Source organism: Rattus norvegicus, chromosome 5 (genome assembly GCF_036323735.1).
Source record: "Rattus norvegicus strain BN/NHsdMcwi chromosome 5, GRCr8, whole genome shotgun sequence".
In the NCBI taxonomy this organism is placed as follows: Eukaryota; Metazoa; Chordata; class Mammalia; order Rodentia; family Muridae; genus Rattus; species Rattus norvegicus.
Window position 1 is genome coordinate 34,442,447 of NC_086023.1, and position 22,554 is coordinate 34,465,000.

Consider the following 22,554-nt stretch of genomic DNA (forward strand, 5'->3'; position numbering starts at 1 on the left):
ACCCAAATCAAGTACAAATATTTCTACATTTGCCCCCTTAGGGGATATAGAGCTCTGACATGAAAACATAATTCAAGAAGCAAATGATAAGGACATTGATGCCAGTCTTGTTCTCAAATTTCTGATACCAATAGGGGAGAAAGTAAAGAACAAAGCATAATCCAAGCCACAGAAGGGCAACCAACCACACTGCAGGAAGCAGTTAGTTCCATCTCCCAACAGTAACCGTGGACATGAAGAGACCAGATCTTTTGGGTTTAGACTCCATCTTAGAGAACCTAACCGAAGGTTGAACTCAAATTAACTAACAGGATACCTGGCACCAGTTTCCAGGCTACTCCCCCAACAAGACCTGTGTCTAACACCAGTTTCTGGGTTATTCCCCAACAAATCTACATCCACAGGCTACAAGCCCACTCCTGATGCTTCACTTTCTAACAACCACCAATCAGGAGGAAAGCAGAAGTTAACTTTATGGTTTGGCTGCCAGCACCAGCCAATTATGTTAAAGGTCATAATGGACCACCAATCAGATGTGTACCAGGCTAGATACCCCTTTCTTGCCTCTATAAATGCTTGCCTAAAACTAGGCTTAGGGCTCCACCTTCCTGCTGTGTCACGGTTGGTGGGAAGCCCAAGATCGAGCTTGAATAAAGAGACACCAATGCGATTACATTGAATTCAGTTCCTTGGTGGTCTTTCTGGGGGTTCATGAGTGTTTCATGGCACAGTAGATGAAAATGGTCTCAACTCACCAATAAGGAGACAGAACTGGCTATATTAAGAAACAAGATCCTACTTCTGTTGTCTCTAATAATCGAGCCTTATTGGTAGAAATAAACCAATTATCAAAGCAAGTTGAGCAGTTATTCTCAAGACAAGGTCAACTTCCAACCACAATTAGTCAGAAGAGACAAGGAAGATCACCCCACATTAAAAAGAAGTAACAGGGGCTTTAAAAATGGCTCAGTGGTTTAAGAGCACTGACCACTCTTCCAGAGGACCTGTGGAACTGTGGGATGGAGTGTAGATGAAATTCCCAGCACCCACATGGCAGCTCAAAATATTCTGTAACTCCAGAACTAGAGTATCTGACACATGCAGACACCCATGCAGTCAAAACACCAATGCACATAAAATAAAAATAAATAAATATTAAAAAAAAGAATTTCCTAAAGAAAGAAAAGTAACAGCTGTAAATATATATGCAACAAACTCTGGCACACCTAATTTCATAAAACAGACAAATGGACATGAGAGGTCTAATTTTTGAAACAATAGTGGGTGATTTCAATCAGTCAATAGTTAGGCCAACCAAACTAAACACGGTGGTAGGTCAATGGATTGAGCATATGTCTGCTGAATAGTTCATCTAACTGAAACAGAACACACACTTTTCTTAGCAGCCCAAAGGGCCGTCTCTAAACCAGACATTCTAGGCTACAAATAAAGTCAAAGGAATCAAAACAAAACAAAACAAAACAACAATAACAAAACGCCTCTTGTATCTTATATCTTCTAGGCTCCTAGAGTAACAAAACTAGAAATCAAAATGTGGGAAGAAAGTCTACAAAAACTATACAAGTATATAGAGACTGAAGAATGAACTCTTGGATTGCCACTGGGTCATTCCAGAAACCAGAGGGAAAACTTAAAAGTTCCTAGAATCAAATGAAAGTGAAAGCACAACTTACAAGGTGTAAGAGGTACATTTGTAGCTAGGGGTGTTGTGTTTCATAACAGGTAAGAAAGGAAGCCAGGGATTGTTTGGTGGAGGCACACAGTATGTTATGTATGTTAAGAGGGAAGAGGGTGCAGGCTCATGCTAAGGCATCCCTTCCCTCTGAGGGACCAGCCACAGGTATAAGTATAGAATGGGGTTATTTAGGGCACAGGAGGGGAGCTGAGAGAGTAGAAACAGGGAAAGGCAGGAGGACAGAGGGAGGAGAGGAGAGGGGAGGGGAGGGGGGAGGGGAGGGGAGGGGATGGGGGAGGGGAAGAAGGAGGGAGGGAGGGGCGGGCCATGAGCACATGGAGAGATGGGGAGAGGGGAATAGGGAGAGAGGGGGAAGAGAGTAAGGGAGCAAGAGCAAGAGCAAGACAATCAAGAAAAGAAAGCAAGAGAGAGAGAGAGGAGGGGGCAAGCAGTCCCTTTTCCAGTGACTCAGCATATCTGGCTGTTGCCAGGCAGGTGGAGCCTAGATGAAATGCCAACAATGAGTGCTTTAAAAACCAGAAAGATCTCAAATAATAAGGTAACAAAGATCAGGGCAGAACTTAGTGAGATGGAGACCAGAACAATATCTATTTTTGTTGTGAGTCTAGGCAGCTAAGCCATCTCTCCAGCCTAGGAACTATATATAAAAAGAGTTCTTTAAAAACAAATGATGGTCAAAGTTTTAGATGAACAGTCAAGAGATGAAGGCTAAAATTAATAAAATTAGAGACGAAAAGGGGAGGCTACTTTTTTTATTTTCAATAATATACAAAGACTAATTGAAATCTCATTTTTTAAAAAAAGCCTGGAAAATCCAAAAGAAATGGTAAGGAATATGACTAACTAAAATTAAATCAAGATATGTACACACACACACACACACACACACACACACACACACACACACACACACACATAGAGACACTAGCAATCACTGACACCTATGTTACAGTAACGACTCCTAACAAGGAAAATCTCAGGACTAGATGAATTCATTGTCAAATTCTATTAAGCTTTTTGCTTTTTTCTTCGTTTTGAGACAGAATCCCTCTATGTAGCCCTGGCTGTTTTGGAACTCATTATATAGACCAGAGATCTGCTTGCCTCAGCCTCCTGAGTATTAGGATAGAGGCCTGAACCACCATTCCTGGCTCTCTGTCAAACTTTTAAAGAAGACACAATACTAGTGTTCCCCCAACTGTTTTATAAGACGAGGTACTGGTTAGTGTTATGTCATCTTGACACAAGCTAGAGTCATCAGAGAGGAGGGACCCTCAATTGAGAAAATGCTTCCATAAGTTCCTGCTGTAGGGCATTTTTAAAATCAGTGACTGAGGGAGAAGGCGCAGCACATTGTGTGTTGGGGCCATTCCTGGGCTACTGGTCATGGGTTCTATAGGAAAGCAGGCTGAGTAAGCCATGGGAAAGCAAGCCAGTAAGCAGCACCCCTCCATGGCCCCCGTATCAGCTCCTGCCTCCAGGGTTCTCAATCTGTTTATAGTTGCTGTCCTCCCCAGCTTGAATTTGATCAATGTTTCTTCCACCTCAGCAACAGAAAACTTTCAATCTTTAATAAATAATTAACAGTAAAAATGAAAGTGCTTGTAGTAGTAAATGATATGTCTTGACTAGAAAGTTATATAATCAGCATATATACCTTTATATCAAGAAAAGATGTTTCTATGACTTCTTCTTAAACCCAGTAGCAAGCAATTCATGTGAGTAATGTGTAAGTAACAGTGATTAAACATTATGGACTGTTGCTTATATATACTTTCTTGAGTCACTTAAGCTGAAAACCTTTGAGCAGTGTTATATATTCACAGGACAAACTAAACACCTTCATAGTTTTAAACAATGTTGAAATTGCTTAAAGTAAAAGGGTTTAATTTGAAAAACATCAACCATTGTGGACTAATTATTTTCACTGTAAGTTCTTAGAAGAAAATCTTACAAAATGGAGCTGGAAAATTCTGGCTGATTAATTTTATGTTTCAACTAAAAAAAATAACAACAGCCTGTACCTGTATATATCATGCTTCACGCTGGCCCTTGATTTCTGTCCCGGTTCATAGTTCTCAGGTGGCATATAGATGATCGTTCCCCCTTCGGGTGCAGATTTGTAGCTCCGTGATTGGGAGAGTGACATCATGCGCCATTTTGATAAACCGAAATCTGCAATCTGTGAGTGGGAGTTGAATTAAAATTCAATTAAAAAACGGTTCAAGGATCAGCTGCCATTGTTTTCATATACTGCATTTATAATGGCTATCATACCCAGAAAAGTGATTTCTATCAATATTCTAACCTCTTACAAATTAAATACTGTAGTGCTATTACCAATAACTCCACATGTACTATACACCAATGAGGTCTGTAGCAGAATCTTACAGGGATGCTAGTTGTTTCAGAATGTGAATAGTCTATATACTCAATATAGTTTTTATGTCAAGAAGCTTCAAGGTAGGCTGTGGTTTCCAATCCCTACCATCGACTAGCCCTCCTCATATGCCATATACGTGGCTTACAGATCAGGTCTAATGGTCCTTACTAAGTCTTTTTATTAAATTTACTCATTTGTGTATGTATGTGTATGTGTGTGGTCATGGGAGGCCAGCTCAGGAGCCTGTTCTCTCTTCCCATCACGTGGGTTCTTGGGATGAAACTTCGCCATTAGGCTTGGCAGCAAGCACTTGTGTAGCTGAGACAGTTTGCCAGCCCAGGTTTGTATGGTATTATTCTTCTAAAAGTGGTGTTGCTAAATGTTAAAATAAGTAAAATAATAGTAAAAGTCACCATTACATGCTTTCTGCTCACTATTGAGTCACTTTGGGGGCTGGAGAGATGGCTCAGTGGTTAAGAGCACCAACTGCTCTTCTACATGTCCTGAGTTCAAATCCTAGCAACCACAGTGGCTTACAACCATCTTTAATGAGATCCGGTGCTCTCTTCCGGCGTGCTGGAAGACAGCTATAGTGTACTCATATATAATAAATAAGCAAATCTTTAAAAAAAAAAGGATCACTTTGGATGGGTACATATCACATATGTGTGTGTCCCTGAGAATACACAGGTAAGGAATTAACCAATGGTAGGCAGTCTTTATTTTCAGTACGTGTTTTACAGCTTTATTTCAGTTGTAATCTTGTGTATATGTTATATAACATAGGCTATGTAAGTTTCTTATAGTTTAAAAGGTTCCTTAATTTTTAAAAAAAAAGGTAAAACGTAAGAACAGAAATCCTATTTAGTGATCAAGGAGTATGGGAAAATTAAAACATTTAAATTGCTTAGACTTAACAATACGTACTGAAGAAGTTAACAAAGTAGGGTGGGCTCCATCCAGGATTGTATAGAAAAAAAAATAATTTATATCTGGGTTTAGATGAACGAGACAAACATTTCAGTTCCCAGCTCATCATAAACAGAATATACAAACCTTTCATACCTTACCATAAGCTTAAGAGAAAACAAACTAGACACGGGGGGACATGCTGCTGAACTTGGACACCCAGGCCTGGCTAGCTCTAAAGGCAACGAAGCTTCCGCTAAGAACCCTGGGCTCTGGAGTCGAGGTCATTCCAATTTACAGTCTAATTCTACCAGGATTTTTGTGTGACCCTGAGGAAACTTTAATTTCTCTGTGCCCTACGTTATGCATTCGTAACTGGGGGTAATGCACCCTGTAGAAGTATGTTGAGATAATTCAAACCAGTCTTTCGAGGGATGATTCAGGAGAGCATCTGTCACGTGGCACGCTAGCCACAGGAGTTAGTTACTATTACCAATGCGTGTATGTCTAAAGATTATTATAAACTAAAAAGAAAAAAATTTAGAAAGTAATATCAGTCTGAGTTTCAAAAAAGGAAAAAATGTTGATTTTTTTTCAAGTATCCATCCTATTAAAAGACATTCCTTTAACCAAGAAAAAAGAAAAAGAAAAACAAAACAAAACAAAAACCCAGACAAAACCCAAAACCTTTAGAAGGGTTTGCAAAGGGGCATTTCAAGGTATCAAAAGGGAAACTTTAAGAGTAATCAGAAAATGCTGAAACCATTAAGAATTCATGAAAAACAAAGAGTAGTACTAAATTTTACAGTTTGCATAACAAGGTTGTCCCACAAATAATAAAATAAGACAAATCTCTTTGATAGCATTGCTACCATACCACCAACTTAAGTTTGCATCTGTAGGATATTTTGTTTTATGTTTATAACAACATACATGGCTATTAACTGAGCAGATGTATTTATTACACACTGAAGATGTGGAATTCATTGGCTCACTTCTTCTATACAGCATTTGCTAGGCATGTGGAAGTTAACAATTCAAGCTAAATTGTTTTCTTCATGAAATTTAATCTCAGTGGCTGGTCTGGGCTGCTTGAGGCTTTTGCACAAGAAAAAGTGGTTTTTGTTTGTTTGCTTGTTTTGTTCTTAACTAATTAGCCATCAGGCATCCACACCTTTCAAACTGAACTAATTAGTCACGCTAATTAAGAAAGTCATGTCAGTTGGTGAGAAATATGGGGAAACATAGGCCCAGGATATAGCGAGGAACTGGGTGGTTTTGACAGAAGGACTGACTGGTCCAGATGGAGTAAGTGACCAAGCAGTCACAAGGACTCCTTTAGGAGTCTTACGGAGAAACTAGAATGGTAATGCAAGAATGTATGTCCCTAAGAAGCTCAATGGTGATTTCCTAAAAGTATGGACTAACGGAAGGATTGGATTAATGTGTAGAAAGATTCTTAGGGCTACTTAAGGCTACACTGTGCTACTCTGTTCTTAATGGAGGCTGAAATCTTACCCAAACAACAGGATCAGATCTGATGCTGTACAAAAGGAATTCTAAAAAGTACACGATAAGGAGAGGTAGCTTGAACAATAACACGTGAAAGCAACAACAATAACAACACAAACATAAAGAATCCTCTCGGGACCTCTGCGTGTCAGTCCAATTTGAGTAGCATAACTGTCCATGGCAACTGGTAAATTACTAACCCCTTCTCCCCTTTTTCCTCTTTCCTGTGATAGGGTCTCAGTGTCAGATTGGCCTCAAACCTCATCCACTGGCTGGCACCTCACAAGTGCTAGAATTACAGACAACACTGGCCTACTGTGCCTGATAAGAAACTTATTAAGTATGTAGGGGCACAAAAGCCACTCTTAGACTCAAATCCATATTCATCAGGTGATGTCAGGTGTATTTTGTTCAGTTCTAGGGATCAAAATGTGAGACTAAGGCTAAAGCATGCGTCTATGTAACAAGAGGTTAAAGAGCATACAACAAGGAGCTGATGAAAGGAGGCAAAGCTATTTAGCAGAAGAAAGGGAAATAGCCTAGTGAACATGAGAAGCAGAGGGACCTTTGCAATCCAAATATTAGGACAGCTTTTGTACCGGAGAAGAACTGAATTTATTACATTGACCAATAAACACGAGGTAGAACTAATGGCCGAAAGTACAGGGAAGGACGTTTGGTCATTTAAGAAAGTATCAGTTATTCACACGGATGCTGTGTCCTCTGGGAGCAGGGACTCTCACAAGGACAGCAGGTAACCACAGGTCCTGTAGAAAGGATGAGATACCCCGAGCTAGTCCCTCACTCCCTCTCAGGAAGCCTGGGCTACAAGCTTGACCTTTCTTTCTCTTCCCAAACTACCATTTTACATCAAGAAAAAGGAAGTGTATTCGGTAATTTTTAAAAATTTTTCTCATGACTCCGTTAAAATTTTCTATTGGCCCAACTACTCTATTAAGTAGTGGAGGGATAAGTGTTTCTTTGAACATTTTTAATATTTAAAATCATCAATTGGTATAGGACACTGTGTCCTATACCAATAGGCATATAAGAACAGAGTGAGCTGCACTTAGTACTAAGAACTCAGAAGTTACTCCTTATTTGCGTTCCCCCATTCTATGCAGGGCTACAGTATGCCTTGCCCTTTACACAAAAACAAGTTCAAAACATGAGCTTTCAGTATAAAAGCCTAATAGTAAGAAACATTAGAAGGAAACATAGAGGAAAATAGTCAGTACCTAGAGTTTAAGGGACAGAGCTTACAGGGTACAGCACGAGCATGGTGCACAAGGGAAGAGGATGATAAGCTGGATCAATGTCCAGTTTTTCTTGGCGACAGGCTTTGTTAAAAGGATAAAAATGGGCCCAGGACATGGATCAGTGGTAAAGTACTGCTGGGCAAACATGCCTAATGTCTCAGAACCCATATAAAAAATCCAGGCGTGGCAGGCTACACCTGCAATCCAAGCGGTGGGGAGCTGGAGAATGGAGGATTCTGTCTCTAGCCAACCAGAATAGCCAATGATCGATCTCTCTCTCTCTCTCTCTCTCCCTCTCCCTCTCCCTCTCTCTCTCTCTCTCTCTCACACACACACACACACACACACAGAGAGAGAGAGAGAGAGAGAGAGAGAGAGAGAGAGAGAGAGAGAGAGAGAACAACACAAGCAGTGGAGAAGTATTTGAAAGAAATATCTGAAAATTATCTGATGAATGAAGGACTCATTCAAAATATATATGGGGTTCTTAAAACTGAATGATAAAAATGAAACACTCAGTTAGGAAATGGACTCATGAAAAAGCTTTTCACGGATGGCTATACGGGTGACATGGGAAGCACATCAAAAGATGGTCAAAAATCTCCAATTCCTGTCCAGTTTCTGGTCTGGAAGCTGAGTTCTAATTATGCAGGGAAACTGGGTAAGGGGTACATGAAGCCAGGTTCATTTATAATTTCCTATGACTCTACCCTAATTTTAAAACAGAAAAGAAAACAAAGGTAAAACATTTTTGACAACTGTAACTAAGAAACACAGTGAATTGCTATTTTGTACCAAATCCTGTCTCTAAAGTTTAAGAATAACTGAGCCTTAAGCCAGGGCTGTTGTTGTTGTTGTTGTTGTTGTTGTTGGTGGTGGTGGTGGTGGTGGTGGTGGTGGTGGTGGTGGTGCATACCTTTAATCCCAGCACTAGGAAGGCAGAGGTAAGAGATTCCTGAGTTCCATGCCAAGCCGGGATACCCATGAACCCGTTTCATATAAAGTGCCTGTCAGAGTGGAGGAGCGGGATGGGGATGGTGTGCAGCTGAGAGGCCTCAGAGGGCAGTGAGATCAGTGAGACAGCTCTTTTACAATCTGTGGGAGGTGAGTAGGGACTATGGGGTGAGGGTACATTGTTGGCCAGGGTCTGGGAAATGGGGATGCCCCATTTGTATAAGGAGGAATTCCAGGTCCTGCTAGACATGGTCTTATAAGGCAAGAGGAAGTTTAATTTGGATACAGGGTTTCACGACCTCCTCTGGTGGGGCAAAGGTGAGATGGGGGCTCACAGAGCTAAGTGTGCGGGGACATGCGGCCTACCCTCCATGCTATCCCATAGCTTCCCCAGTCCCACAACAAACAAACAAGAATAACCGAACCACTTCAGGAAAGGGGCTGAAGTATGGAGAGCTGAAACCACCTAAGTGAATGAATCTTGCTGACAAAGAGCCATGAGCATGTATATTAAGGACCCCCAATGCCTCAGACCCATAGGAATGCAAAACCCCTGGTCCCATTGCAAGGTTGGCAGTTTGTGCAAATGCTGGGAACTAGAGCTTCCTCCCCTGGATCTTTGCAGCCTGAGATTGCTTCATTCCCTCACCTACCCAGTCAGGTTTCCCAGCCCCAAGCCACAGGGAGGTGGTATTGAAGACAGAAGTTAAGATACTAGTGAAACGCCTTTTCAGAATTATTAAGAAAAAGACCCAGAGAAATCCACACCCCAGCCCCGCAATTAGTTACCTTAACATGAAATTCATTATCCAACAAGATATTCTGAGTCTTTAAGTCATGATGAAGCAGAGGGGGGTTCATATTGTGCAGGTAATTTACACCAAGAGCAATTTCATGCAGGATGCGGAATCTCAATGGCCATGCAATCTCAGGATATTCAGTTTTCTTTGTACAGTGAAAGAAATAAAATGAAAAGTACTACCTTAATTTAGCAGTTAAAAATTAATAAATCCACGAGGAAACAGATTACAAACTAAGATGAAATGCACACTCAATTTTATAACATAGTATCAATTGATACTGTTTCATATTCTTATATTTTAAGTTTTAGAATTGTTCCTGATAACGACAGCAGTGGTGTTTTTCTTCTTCTATTGGCCATGCCATTGCATGGCATTCCTGTCTTGTTCTTTAGAAGAAACCGCTCTCAGTTATTTGTATGTATATACAGACACATGGTTTTACACTCTCCTGTACCACCGAGTTCCATGGCTTCATCTAATCACTTAGACCCATAAGCACATGCACACAGAGAAAAACATGTATCATTGCTTCTGACATGCTAAGCCATCCATTCAAAATTTTAACTCTTCATATTCATTTAAAACTATAATTGTCACATAATCTCTACATCAATTAAAAATTGTCAGTGTATTACATTTATTTGGAGTGTCAATATGTCATATCAGCAAAACATTTAATTTGTTACTATAGTTTGTGTGTATACATGTGAGGGGGTACATGTGTCAGAGTGTGAGTGTAGAGGTCAGGACGACTTCCTGAAGTGAGTGCTTCCCCTGCACCTTGACAAAGGCTTTGGGCTCAGCCTCAGGTCAAGGTTGTCTTATTGGGTGACAGTGTCTGTGTCCTTCTGAGTCACCCCACTGGAGCTCAGACTTTTTCATAACACAATTTATTGACTTTACCTCTTGAAACATTAACTTTTGGGAATTTTCTTTTTGTGAAATCTAAGACCACTTTTGTTTCTAAACCTATATTCACGTGAGTTTCTTTAAAAATAATTCTTTCTGAATAAATGAAGCTCACTCGGTTTCCCAGGAGAATGTGTACACTCAGAAAAATCAGACACTTTGGAAAAGGTGGTAATGCCAATCAGGCACCATACCCATGGGTTCATTTTTAAAAAAACATTAAGCAAAAGTCACTTTTTTTGGAAGTGCTAAAAATGGCCTTATGATCCTGAAAACAAACTTGCTTAAATTTCAGTTACCAATTGGTAGGGAGATGTTTCAAAACATTTTAGGCTGTTTTTATAGTATATCTCCATTTTTCATTCAATGATCTTTTATGATGTGAGGGATGAGTGCTTCAAGATAAACTCCATGGTGAGTAACTAGTGTATAATTCAGGGTACTAGACTAAGGAACCGAAAGGAATAGGAAATTCCAACGCAGAGTATTACTTCCTTGGGAACGCATACGCTTAGTGCCTAGGAGTAAGCGAATCTTTTGTTGGTCTGTACAAAGGCAACTTTTTCAAAACACTATGAAGTTTAAAGGAGCAACGGGGCCTCTGCACGGCAGTGCCATGTGGGACTTTTCCTCATGCAGTCAAGGGGACAGTGGCAATCTATGCTTTACGGTCACATCTAAGAGTTAGCAATACCCCTAGCGAAGGCTACAGAATTTCCAGTAGGCTCCAAATCTGGGTGCCAGAATATCTACAGGGATGTGGAAAGAAAAGATTAGAATCTCTGCTTAAACTCCAGTTCTCAAACAACCAAAAAGAAGCTGATTGGTGGAATCTTTGTGAGTTGACTGCTGGGGCAGGTACACAAACCTTACAGACTGACACGAGTTACTTTAATCCGTCTTTGTTTCAGATGGTCACAAGTCATGAATAGAATGCGATGTATTCTGAAACAAAGAGGAAGTCACTCCATGAGTGGCTGACAGCGGTGCCCACCTTCCCTCGCCTGCGTAGACAGCACTGTGGCATAGTATAATGCGGGAGAGCCACAGGTGTTCAAGGTAGTATGCAACTTTAATTAGCTCAAATCCTCATAAAATGCAGCATCTGACCTAAAATGATTTCTGAAAGAAAACGCAGACTGGAAAAAAAAAATCAGTGTGTAAGATTAAGCAAAAATAAAAATAGAATATATGCATTTTGAGAATGAGGACTCCCAAGTGTGTTTGTTGATAGGATTCACAAATAAAAGTCAGAGTAACTCATACCTTGGGAAATAAGTCAGTACTGGCTCAAACTGCTATAGATGGAAAAATGTCATGTATCACGTCACTGAAGATAATTTACTTGGTCCACTAACTGCTAATACTTAATTTGGATCCTAAATCATCACTAATATAATATATGACTTAACAGTGAACTATGTAGTATGAATTTCTTCTATTTCCCATGCCTACCTGGTATGATTCATTTATACTTGCAAAGAAATATGGCTGAAGAACAAAAATATTATATTTAGCTTGAGCAGACTGAACAATGGTTAAAGCCACTGAAAACAAGCAGTACTCACTCTGTGTAGAAGCTCATTTAATGATCCGTTTGGCATGTATTCAGTAACTATGCCCAAAAATTCAGGCTCATTGCAAATTCCCAATATTGGAAGAATGTAACTAAATCTTGCTTTATGTAATATTTCGGCTTCTCGTAAGATATCATTTCTTTCACTAAGGGGAAAAGAAGACAATTATTTCAGATAATGAAAAACACCTACAAATACCATGCACACAGATTAATTAAGTTTGGATTTCTCCCACTAATTAGCTACGTAGCTTCAACGTCTGTGTCCCTTAGCTTGACCATATTCAAAATAGAGATGCTATCCACTGTCTGTACTCTACTGGTCTGTTAGAGGGCAGTCAAAATAACTTGCATTAACCACTGGTGGGAAGAGGGCTACGCATGCTGATGACTGTACTTCCCACGAACAGTCAAAGCGCAGCACATGGGTCGTTACTGTGCTTTTTCTAGGAAAGGGAAGGAACAATGTAAGAGGAAGCTCCAAAAATCCACCTATGTTAGAATGACTGATGCTTGAGCTAATTCAATTTTCGAGATTATTTTATACTAAAAGGAACACATTTGATTAGAAGAACATTACATTTTATTGTTATGTGCCATAGGAAAGTTTTCCAAACATGAACTCTAAAACATTCTAACATTGGGGATGTAATAGCTTAGGCCAGTGGTTTTCAACATTCCTAACGCTGTGACCCTTAAATACAGTTCTTCACGTTGTGGTGACCCCCCAACCATAAAATTATCTTTGTTGTTACTTTGTACCTGTAATTTTACTACTGTAGTGAATCATTAATGTACATATCTGTGTTTTCTTAGGTGATCATGAATAAAAGTGATTATCAAATAGTGCTGTGGACACATTTTATCACATACAAAGACAAAATGGCATCTTTGCCTTTAAAGGCCCATAATTCAGATAAGGAAAATAAATAAATAATACAAAGAATAATGTGATAATTACCATATATTTTACATATATAATATACATATATAAATATATATTTATATAACACAGAGAGAGAGGAAAGAGAGAGAGAGAGAAAGAAAGAGAGAGAGAGAGAGAAAGAAAGAGAGAGAGAGAGAGAAAGAAAGAGAGAGAGAGAGAGAGAAAGAAAGAGAGAGAAGCAAACTATGGGGCATTCAGAAGAGAGAGAATTTTGAGCATGGTAAAGTCACCACCAGTCTTCAAATAGGTAGACTTTCAATGGAACCTGAAGTATGGCTAGAATTCAACATCAGAGAGAAGGCACAGGAAGTAAACGGGGCCTCCACCACAAGCAAGACCTTGCTTCTCTTTTGCACACGTGTGTATCCATCCCCAGGACTTACAGCAATGCCTACTATCGAGCAACAGAGTGCATGTCTGACAGCCACGTGTCAAATGAATTGGGGAAGTGAAAGTAAGGCTGTGACTGTGCCAAGAGAGCTAGGTTATGAAAGAGTGTCTGTATGGGAGGGTGGCATAAGTGGCATGCTGGGACCCTAAAATGCCCCGAACCACTTTGTCTCACGTCAGGTGCAATGGAAGGTTTGGAGCGAGAGAAAAGAAATCAGTAAAAGAAGGTATAAAGGTCTTGGTTCAGGAGATGGGATTGAGAGAAAGAGGAACAACTTTGAAGATTGTAACAATAGTTCAGATAGAAAGCAAGGGAGCCTGAACTGATAAAGTAGTAGTGGAAAGACAAGAAAACACTGGCTGAAAAGAATAGTATGAGCCAGGACTGACTGGCTATAAGGGACTTCAATGAGCAGAAGCAATGGGGGAGAGCTGATATTGACACCATCTTCTTATGCCCAGATGCATGGGTGTTGGCAGCGATGACATAAATAGAAATGCTTCCAGGAGAAGCCTATTGGGTAAGTGATGATGATTAGTTGGCTCTTAAGAAACCCGAGCCCTGGACGAATGACTGCTGAAATAAGAATACCAACAGACATTCCTGACCAGACTACTTAAAGCACACGGAGAGACTCAGGGACACACACCCAACCATAGTTAGAGGTTATTAAGTCTTTGAGTAGGCAAAATATATTATGCTTCTAAATTCAAGAGGTGCAAGGCAACATAACCAAGTCCCTATTCTCTGTCCCTGATCTCAGCTGTAAAGAAACCAGTTCTATCAGTCTGTGAAGCTCATCCAATTAAACTTCAATTTCTCAAGTTCTGTGTTTGCCCCAAGAGATATGGGTCAACAAGACAGTTGCTGTGTAGTGCCTTACAGGATGAACCCAAAGATCCCTGGACACTTGAAATGAGAGGGCACAGTGTAGAAGTTCCAGTGACACATACATATAAAATAACCTTTCCTCTTTCTGTCCAAAGTATGAAATAAGGGATTAGGAGACAGCACAGTCGGTAAAGTGATTGTCATACAAGCCGGAGACTCTGAGTTTAATTCCTAATACAGACAAAAAAGCCAACAATAATGAACACTCCAAAACATTAAACACACACACACACACACACACACACACACACACACACACACACACACATACACTCTCACACTAAATGGTGGTCCTGAGGTGGTCTTGAGGAACAACACCTGAGGTTGACCCCTGGCTTATACATCATGCATGTGGAGCAGCACATGCATCCCCTACGTGTATATACACATGCATGTACATATACACAAGAAAAGGTATGATGTATTCGTCCTCCTTGTCAGCCATTTTATATGCACTCTAAACCCTGGGCAACTCTCTAGAGCTGGTTTCATTATCTCCATTTTACATATGGGGCATCTACAGTTAGAAAAACGAATGATCCTTTGGTGACCACAACACAAAGCGACAGGTTTTAAGTCACATTTAAATTGTAGCTCTGGTAAAGTCTGTTTTTCCTAGTCTACTGTTTGATGAGAAAAGCAAATCAGATGGTTTGTGAGGTTAGATTTCAACAAGATTGAGGGGGAAAATAAAAGCAAAAGATTTTTAAAATATAGCTTCAATAATTATATCACTAAAATTACCCAACTCAAAATTTCAATAGGAAACAGCTATCCATCTCTAGGGTACTTGAACAGCCAACAGGAGTCAGCAGTTCACTAAAGCGGGAAGATTGCTATGGAAGTCCCACTCATTGGCTACGGAGAGTGACTCACTAATTGTTAAAATAACATGTAACGTCACATAAACTTATTTTCTTTTCAGGTAATCTTAAAGAACAATGGGTACATTATCCACACCAGAGCACCACAAGTATATGTATAGTGTTTATTATTCATATTTTATAGGTGAGGAAGTAAGATACCCTCAGAGTCAATTGCATAATCCTAGGCCTGTGCTCATGGAAAGATCTTAGACAGCAAGATAAAAGAGTGCAATGCAGTAGGGCAAGGGGGTTTTGTTGGTCTTATAAAGGTATTTTCCTATCTAATTCAACGGAATTATACTATGAAGTGGTTGGCGAATTTGGGAAAGCAACAACTTTTTTCCCATCTTTATCCCTCGGCCTACAAATGACACAAACAAAGCTTAGGTAAATTTAAGCCTTGAAAAGCAGAAACCAAAGTAAGAAAAATCAACTAGCTTTAGTATAGATAGTGGTCTATTAGTGCTACATTTGCATAGACTATTTGCTTGATTCCTAACCAACCTCCCTTTTAATGTTGACTACTGTGTGTTCATGCATGTGCGCGCGCACACACACACACACGCACACACACACACACAGAGCACTGGCTCCATTGACTACTACAATGTGATCTTGCCAATAATGGAAAAAAAGAGCACAGGCAGATGAAAGTCTAACATTTTATCAGGGCTGAAGCAAGAGAATTATTTGATGCTGGAACTGCCCTGATACCCAGCATTAATGGCCTCTGACCAATAGGGCCACTATGATATCTGTATTTCCACACTAGATCCAGGAGAAGAGAACACTGCAACCACCAGTGTTAGCAAGTGCACTAAGGACTGAATGAAGGTCCGGCTCAGTTTCTGATGGAAGAAAAATACGAAGAGTTCTGACTAGACCCATTGACTAACACATACAGTCACAGATCTATGGTATTTAGTTGTAATGTTTTCCTGGAAACAGAAACCAATGCTTTTTTTTTTTTTCTTCTTCTTCTGAATATATGGGAGCTGGATCCAAATAATGCCAGGACAAGGGATGGTCAAATTTGTTTTCAATCTTCACAAGTTTTGACCATTTAATAGCTTTTGATTCATCTTACTGTTACAAAAACAGAGCACACTTCCTTTGGGGACTTCCAAAGCAAGAGCTCGAATAACAACTGGTAATGTAGAATTTGATATCCGAAATTCATGAGTGCACGTAATAAACCACAAACAAAACAAAACCAACCAAAATCCAACCAAACCAAGACATAATACGCAGGCTCAGGAGCAGCACTGCTCAATAAAACTATGGAGTGAAACACACATAAAACCCTAGAAAAATATTTTGACGTTTAATCAATACAAAAACTACACACACACACACACACACACACACACACACACACACACACACACACACACAGGCGCTAAATGTTCAAAATCCGGTGTGTATTTTGCACTCACTGCTTAGTACTTCGTTTCGAAGAGCAGTTGCCAGAGCCCCACAGCTCTTGTGACTAACAGCTAGCTAAAATAGAGCAAAGCCCACAAGCACTGTACCAACACACTTTTAGAGGTGGCCGTGATTGCAGGGTTCTGGAGAGAGAGAGAGAGAAAGAACACCTTGGATGGGAGGAGAGGCAGGGCGGTGGAGAGGCGAGTTGCGAAGTCTGACGCAGGTCCAGGACAATTTCTCTCTTGGGCCAGGATAGCCCAAAAACTTAAGGACTCGCCGCGGCGGAGCCGGCGCATCACCATCAGTGCGGTCAGGATGATAACGCGTCGGCCCGCACTTGCGTGGGGTCCCACGTCCGCGCCCTACCTGTCGAGCAGCGGCGTGTGAATGTGCAGGTGCTTCACTGCCACCCGCACCCGCCAGTCCGCGTGTCTTGCCGACGAGACGGTGCCTGAGGCGCCGCGGCTGAGGTAGTGCAGGTCGGCGAGCTTGTGGTAGGGGATGTGGGGCAGCGCGCTGCAGATGGCGTCCCCGTTCATGGCTCCAGCTGCGCAGCGGCTCCGCCCGACCCTGGCCGCGGCCCGTGCTGCGGTGCGCTAGGTCCCGGGGCGGCCCATTCTCTGCAGTTCCGGCCCGGCCGGCTGTCCCTGGGAGCCCGTCGGGTCTGCGGCCGCGCCGAGGCGGACCTTCCTCCGCCCTCCTCCTGGGTTCCGTGGGTTCCTCCCTCCGCCGGCTTTTCTAGGCCGGGCTCTTACCTTCACCAGCTCCTCAGCCTTCGACTCCTACCCCGACCCCTCCCTCCGCCGGCCCCTCCTCCGCCGGCTCCTCCCTTCTTTAGCTCCTCTCTCCGCGGGCTCCTCCTCCGCCAACTCCTCCTCCGCCAGCTGGTCGGTCCTCTGGCTTCACCTTCCGCCCGCTCCTCCCTCCATTGGCTCCTCCTCTGCAAGCTCCTCTCTTCGCTAGCTTCTCCCTCTGCAGGCTCCACTATCTGCTGGCTCCTCCCTCGACCTGCTCTTCCTCTGTAGACTCCTCCCCCCTTCGGCTCCTCCCCCGCCGGCTCCTCCCCTCGCCGGCTCCTCCCTCTGCCCGCTCCTCCCTCCCTCTGCAGCTCATGAGGTTAACCCAGGCGAGTGTCAGAGGCTTCCCTCCCTCGACAGCCGAGTGGGCACCACTGAGGCCTGGAAAAGTTTTCCTCTGGGGAAAATCCCTCCGCAGTCCTCCAAGCCGGTGTCAGGTGGGTCGGCTGGATTTTCCTTTGGCCTGCGTGTCTTCCTTAGCTTCCAAACCCCAGAAGCGATAGGGTGTGGGGTGACTGGGGAGTCTGGTGACTTCGTTAAGGCCCCACTTCCTGCGCTGTTACTATGTGGTTGCCTTTGCCCCAATCTTTACTCAGTGTCTGACACTTGAGGAGTGAGGTAGAGAGGTCAGCGTTGTCAGTGTGACAAATTGAGGTGTTTAGCTTCTGTGACAAGCTCTCTTACCAGGACACTCTTTCTCCTTTTATTCCCCAAGGCCTATGCACAAATTGAAAAATAGAACCATTTCTTGTGTTTGGGAAGTCTTCTATCCGAGAAGAAAAACAAAGACAAAAACAAAAACAAAAAGCAAAAAACCAAACAACCAAAAGCCATCACTATTTCATCTTTTTACTTTAAACACCTTTCTACTTAAATGACTGTTCAGTACGACGTTTGGGGCAAGTATCTCATATGAGCGATATAGTTCCATGATCCTACACCCACCAGGATGTTGCAATCTGTGATGTGTTCCTTATATTAGTAATGTAATATGTATACAACATCGACATTTCCTTTCCTACACACTAGTTCTTAATAGTTTTTTTTTTTTTACAAGTCTGCATTCTAAGATTATGTTTTCTTGGGCTAGAGTCATGGGTAAGCCATTAAGAGGGCTTTCTGTTCTTCCACAGGACCTGAGGTTTGTTACTAGTACTCGAATCTAGTGGCTCACAGCTGCCTGTTCTCCAGCTCCAGAGAATCTGACCACCTCTTCTGGCTTCTGTAGGCAACGCACATAAATAAAAAATATAAGTTTAAAAATAGGAACTCAATATAATGAGTATATATTCTTAACTAAGAATATATGGGTACATATATGTATGTATGTATGTATATACATACATGGATTTTTGTGAATATATACATTTAATTTTCATAATCACCTAGTTAATGATAGAAAGCTTAAGACATTAATATTGAAATGAATTTACTAGACAAACACTTAAACAAAACAGACAAATTAGCCTCAAAAATAAGTACCACACCTATATGTTGAACTCATTTATTTAAAATCCTACAAAATTATACCTAAATGTTATTGTGAATAAAGTTTATTTGTGTCTTACTACATTAGTTTAGGAAATATCAGCTTTAAGAGATTCACATCTCATTTAGAAATAAGATACAAACATTTTGCAAAATAACACACTTTTTCAAAAAACAGCCCAGTTTCAAGTCAAGTGTAGTAGTATTGGGTTCTACTTAGTTACCATCCAGGGTCATGGATTGAGTTCAGTTTTCCCCAACAATTAAACAATTAAAAGACAGAGGGAAAAAAAATCACAGCAATAGCAAGCAATCAAGTTTTATTAAAAGTATAGTATGTGTGCACACCCATGCACACACATACACACACATATGCACTTGCACACACACATGCACACTCACATGGACATGCACACGCATACATACACATGCACATGTACACATACACACACATGCACACAAGTACACACACACATGCACAAGCACACACAAACATACACTCGACACAGAAGAACAGACTGATCATAAGTAGGGAGGAGATAGATACTGAAATCTGCTTTCCCTTGGAAGATTGGTAGTTCGAGTGTTTTGGTGACATAGGATAGGTTCCTTTCCCCCTCTTTTTGCATTGGTCAGCTTGAAAACAGAGGTGTAAGTCCCTAGTATCTCACTGTGCAAGCTTTGACCTATCCATGCCGTGCCTAGAACATGCCCAGATAAGTCACCCAGAAAGGTCACACTTTCGGGAAAAGCCAGAAGCTTGCTATCTTGTTGATTATCTACACTCTGATTTGCTGTATGCCTACTCTCACTCCTCCAGACTAGCTCCCAGACTGTTGTAATTCCCAGGATTCCCTCCTCCTGGATACTCCCTGTCTCTATATGACAGCAAGTCTCTCCCCTTCTTGATGTGCACACTAGTCTTGAAATTCTCTCTTGATGCTATCTGCTATTCTTGCTTTCCTCACAGATAAATTTTGGACATGCCCAGTCCTCTTCTGTTTCTGTTAGCCCTGGATTCTTGCAGATATCTCTGAATGCCCCTATCCCCCCACCCCATCACAATAAAAACCTTGCTCCCAGATTTTTGTTGGTTTTTTTACTGTGCCCCGATTTACAAAAAACACAAGCGTCCACCACCCCTTCTTATCAAGGACAGTTGACCACCTGTTGTAAGCATTTGCTCCTTTGTTTCCCTTGCTGCAATCAATTGCACCTTCCAGCTTTGAGCCTAAAATATACTCTTCCTTCTGTAGGTTGCTTTTGCAGGGTATTTTATTACAGCAACAGGAAAATTTCCAAGATAGAGCTGATTAAGTTAAAGTCTAGGCCTTAATCAAAGGTGACTGTTGATACAGGAAAAACTAAATCAGAGGTGGTGGCATGTGCCTGAAACCCCATTACTTGGGAGGTTGAAGCGTAGGCTCCTGGGTTTGGAGTCAGTGCGTGGGCCTATGGTACCTAGTATGGACCCCCCATAATAAAGAGTAGATATTTAAATAACAAGATAGCCATGCATAGGGGGATGACAGGTTATAGACACAGGGACAAGGCAACTGCAGTAAATCGAGGAATGACTGAAGTTACCACAGGCTAGGAGAGAGGAATCGCACCAATTATTCCTCAGGGCTGTCAGAAGGAAAATTTCTGTGCATACTGAATCTGTTTTCCTTGTCTAATCTTGCTTTTCTGTCAGTGTGAAACATTGCTTGAGAAAAATCTACCTGAAGGAAGAAGAGTTTATTTTGCCTTGTGGTTTCAGAGCTCCAGTCCTTGGTGGGTAGCTCCACTGCTTTGGGGCCCAATGAGGCAGGACATCACAGCAGGGGTCCTGTGTCATGCAAACCTGTTCACTAGGAAGCATAGAGAAATATGGCAGGACAGGGACACTCTTTGTCCTTCGCAGACAGTGGGCTACCGATACCCGGAGTGGCCTGCTTTCTTCAAGTAGGCCCCTGATTTCTATCAGCCCCTTCAAGTCATGAGCTGATCAATAGATTGCCAACAAATGAAGCAAGCCTCATGACCTCTCGGTAATGCTATCAGCGGGGAAGTAAGCCTTCAGTGCACGGGCTTTTGGAAGGTTGCTTTGTATACAAACCATAATAGTTAATGCAATAGTAAAATATGTAATGTTTTCAGATTGTTTTAGTTTATGCAGCATCATATCCACATGACATTTTGTTTGTATCAATAGCTTTTCATAAATGGCTGAGTAGTACTGCATGGTATGGGTACACTATAGTCATTTAATCATATATTCATCAAGGAATATTTTAGGTTTCCTCAGTATTATTATTATTATTATTATTATTATTATTATTATTATTATATCTTTTTTTTAACCTTTGAGACAGGGTCTCTCTACATAGTCCTGGCTCTCCTGGAACTCACTATGTAGTCCAGACTGGCTTTGAACTCACAGAGATCCAACTGATTCGCCTCTAGAGTGCTGGAATTGAAGGCATTTGCCATCAGAGTTGGCTAAAATTCTTAATTTATTTTTATGTGTATGTTTGTACACCTGCCTGGTACCCACAGAGTCCAGAAAAGGAAATACCTTCTGGAGTTACAGATAGCTGTGGGTTGCCATGTGGATGCAGGGAATCTTCCTCTGGAAGAGCAGCCAGTGCTCTTAACTCCTGAGCCATCTCTCTGGCCCTACAGTTTCATTTAAACAAGCTGATTATATGGTTAGAAGACTAGGTCAGAATGCCAATGAACCACTCCTTTCTTGATCTCCATATACTCTCAAAGCAGGGAGATAGATCAAATTAGCCGAATTAACTGTGTTTAATAATTTCTTCACGATAAATTAAAAGTCTCTCTAGATGAAACCATATTTTAGTCCTTAAATTATGTTTGGCTTATTATGGTAAAGAATACAGAGAAAATAACTTGCTTCAAAGTCCCCTAATTTGATTCATGATTAAAAGAAAAGGGAAATTAAACAGTATTGAATACCTATGACTCCATTTTTACATTTAGTTGCCTATATTATACTAGAAACACTTTATCCTTTTTATTCATATTAATATGATTTTTTAACGTGTCCTAAATAGGTGGGGTGCATGGCATTCGATTGATATTAAAAGGCGAGCAAATGAAAATTGGACCTGCCTGGTAATTCACACCTCCAGCCCAATACCCCCAAGGCAACACATTTAATAGCCATTTAATATACCTTTATCCTAAGTGCTAGAAGTACAATAATAGTAAGAAAAGAAATGTTGTCTCTGCATTTGACTGTCCTAGGAAAGATCAGATGCCAGAGCATGCTCACAAGGTCGTAAGTGTTCTGCTGAAAGTTCAGGCTTCTCAATGTCAGGGAAAACTCGTGGGCAAATTAGGGAAAGTGGTGCTCACAGTGGTAATGTGACTTTCTAGAAGCAAGGGTTTGTGAGTTGCAGGGTTGAGATGCTGGAGCTTATCTTTCGGGCTCAGAGTCCACTTTTTTTTTCTGGGAACTGCTTTGGTTCAGTGATAACCGGGAGTGTGCTCCGTTTTCACTTTCACTTTGTATAGTGTCTATGGAGAGAAATAGAGTGATTAGGGAAATTCCCAGATACAAAGAGATGGTGCTGGACAAAGATTCATTAGTACAAAATTTTCCTGGGAATTTCCATTTTCCTGTGGGATTTTATTTGGAAGGTTTCTCAAAAATTGTAAGAACTTATGTGTAACTAGTTGATTAGTCTAAACCTAGGAATTTCGGTGCCTGAATT

The 22,554-nt window shown here is 41.2% G+C and overlaps 1 protein-coding gene and 1 long non-coding RNA gene across 6 annotated transcripts in view; one reads left to right on the forward strand and one right to left on the reverse strand.

Annotated features, from left to right (window-relative positions):
* Ripk2 (receptor-interacting serine-threonine kinase 2) overlaps nucleotides 1–17,362 on the reverse strand; it is a 31,236-nt gene extending 13,874 nt beyond the window's left edge. For 2 of the 5 annotated variants that reach the window (XR_005504473.2, XR_005504472.2), the window contains exons 1-4: nucleotides 16,911–17,362; nucleotides 12,015–12,168; nucleotides 9,524–9,679; nucleotides 3,742–3,899 (exon numbers count right to left, since the gene is read on the reverse strand). Coding sequence is in view for 3 of the 5 variants with exons in the window: in NM_001191865.1 (NP_001178794.1) it covers nucleotides 3,742–3,899; nucleotides 9,524–9,679; nucleotides 12,015–12,168; nucleotides 16,911–17,083 (641 nt within the window). In the remaining 2 variants the exon portion in view is untranslated. The other 3 variants (NM_001191865.1, XM_017593470.3, XM_039110221.2) reach the window with 3 other exon arrangements.
* A 267-nt stretch (nucleotides 17,363–17,629) lies between these two features.
* LOC120102838 (uncharacterized) overlaps nucleotides 17,630–22,554 on the forward strand; it is a 33,074-nt gene continuing 28,149 nt past the window's right edge. Inside the window, exon 1 of the long non-coding RNA XR_010051714.1 lies at nucleotides 17,630–17,778. This is a non-coding gene — a long non-coding RNA (uncharacterized LOC120102838). The remainder of the gene's footprint in view (nucleotides 17,779–22,554) is intronic.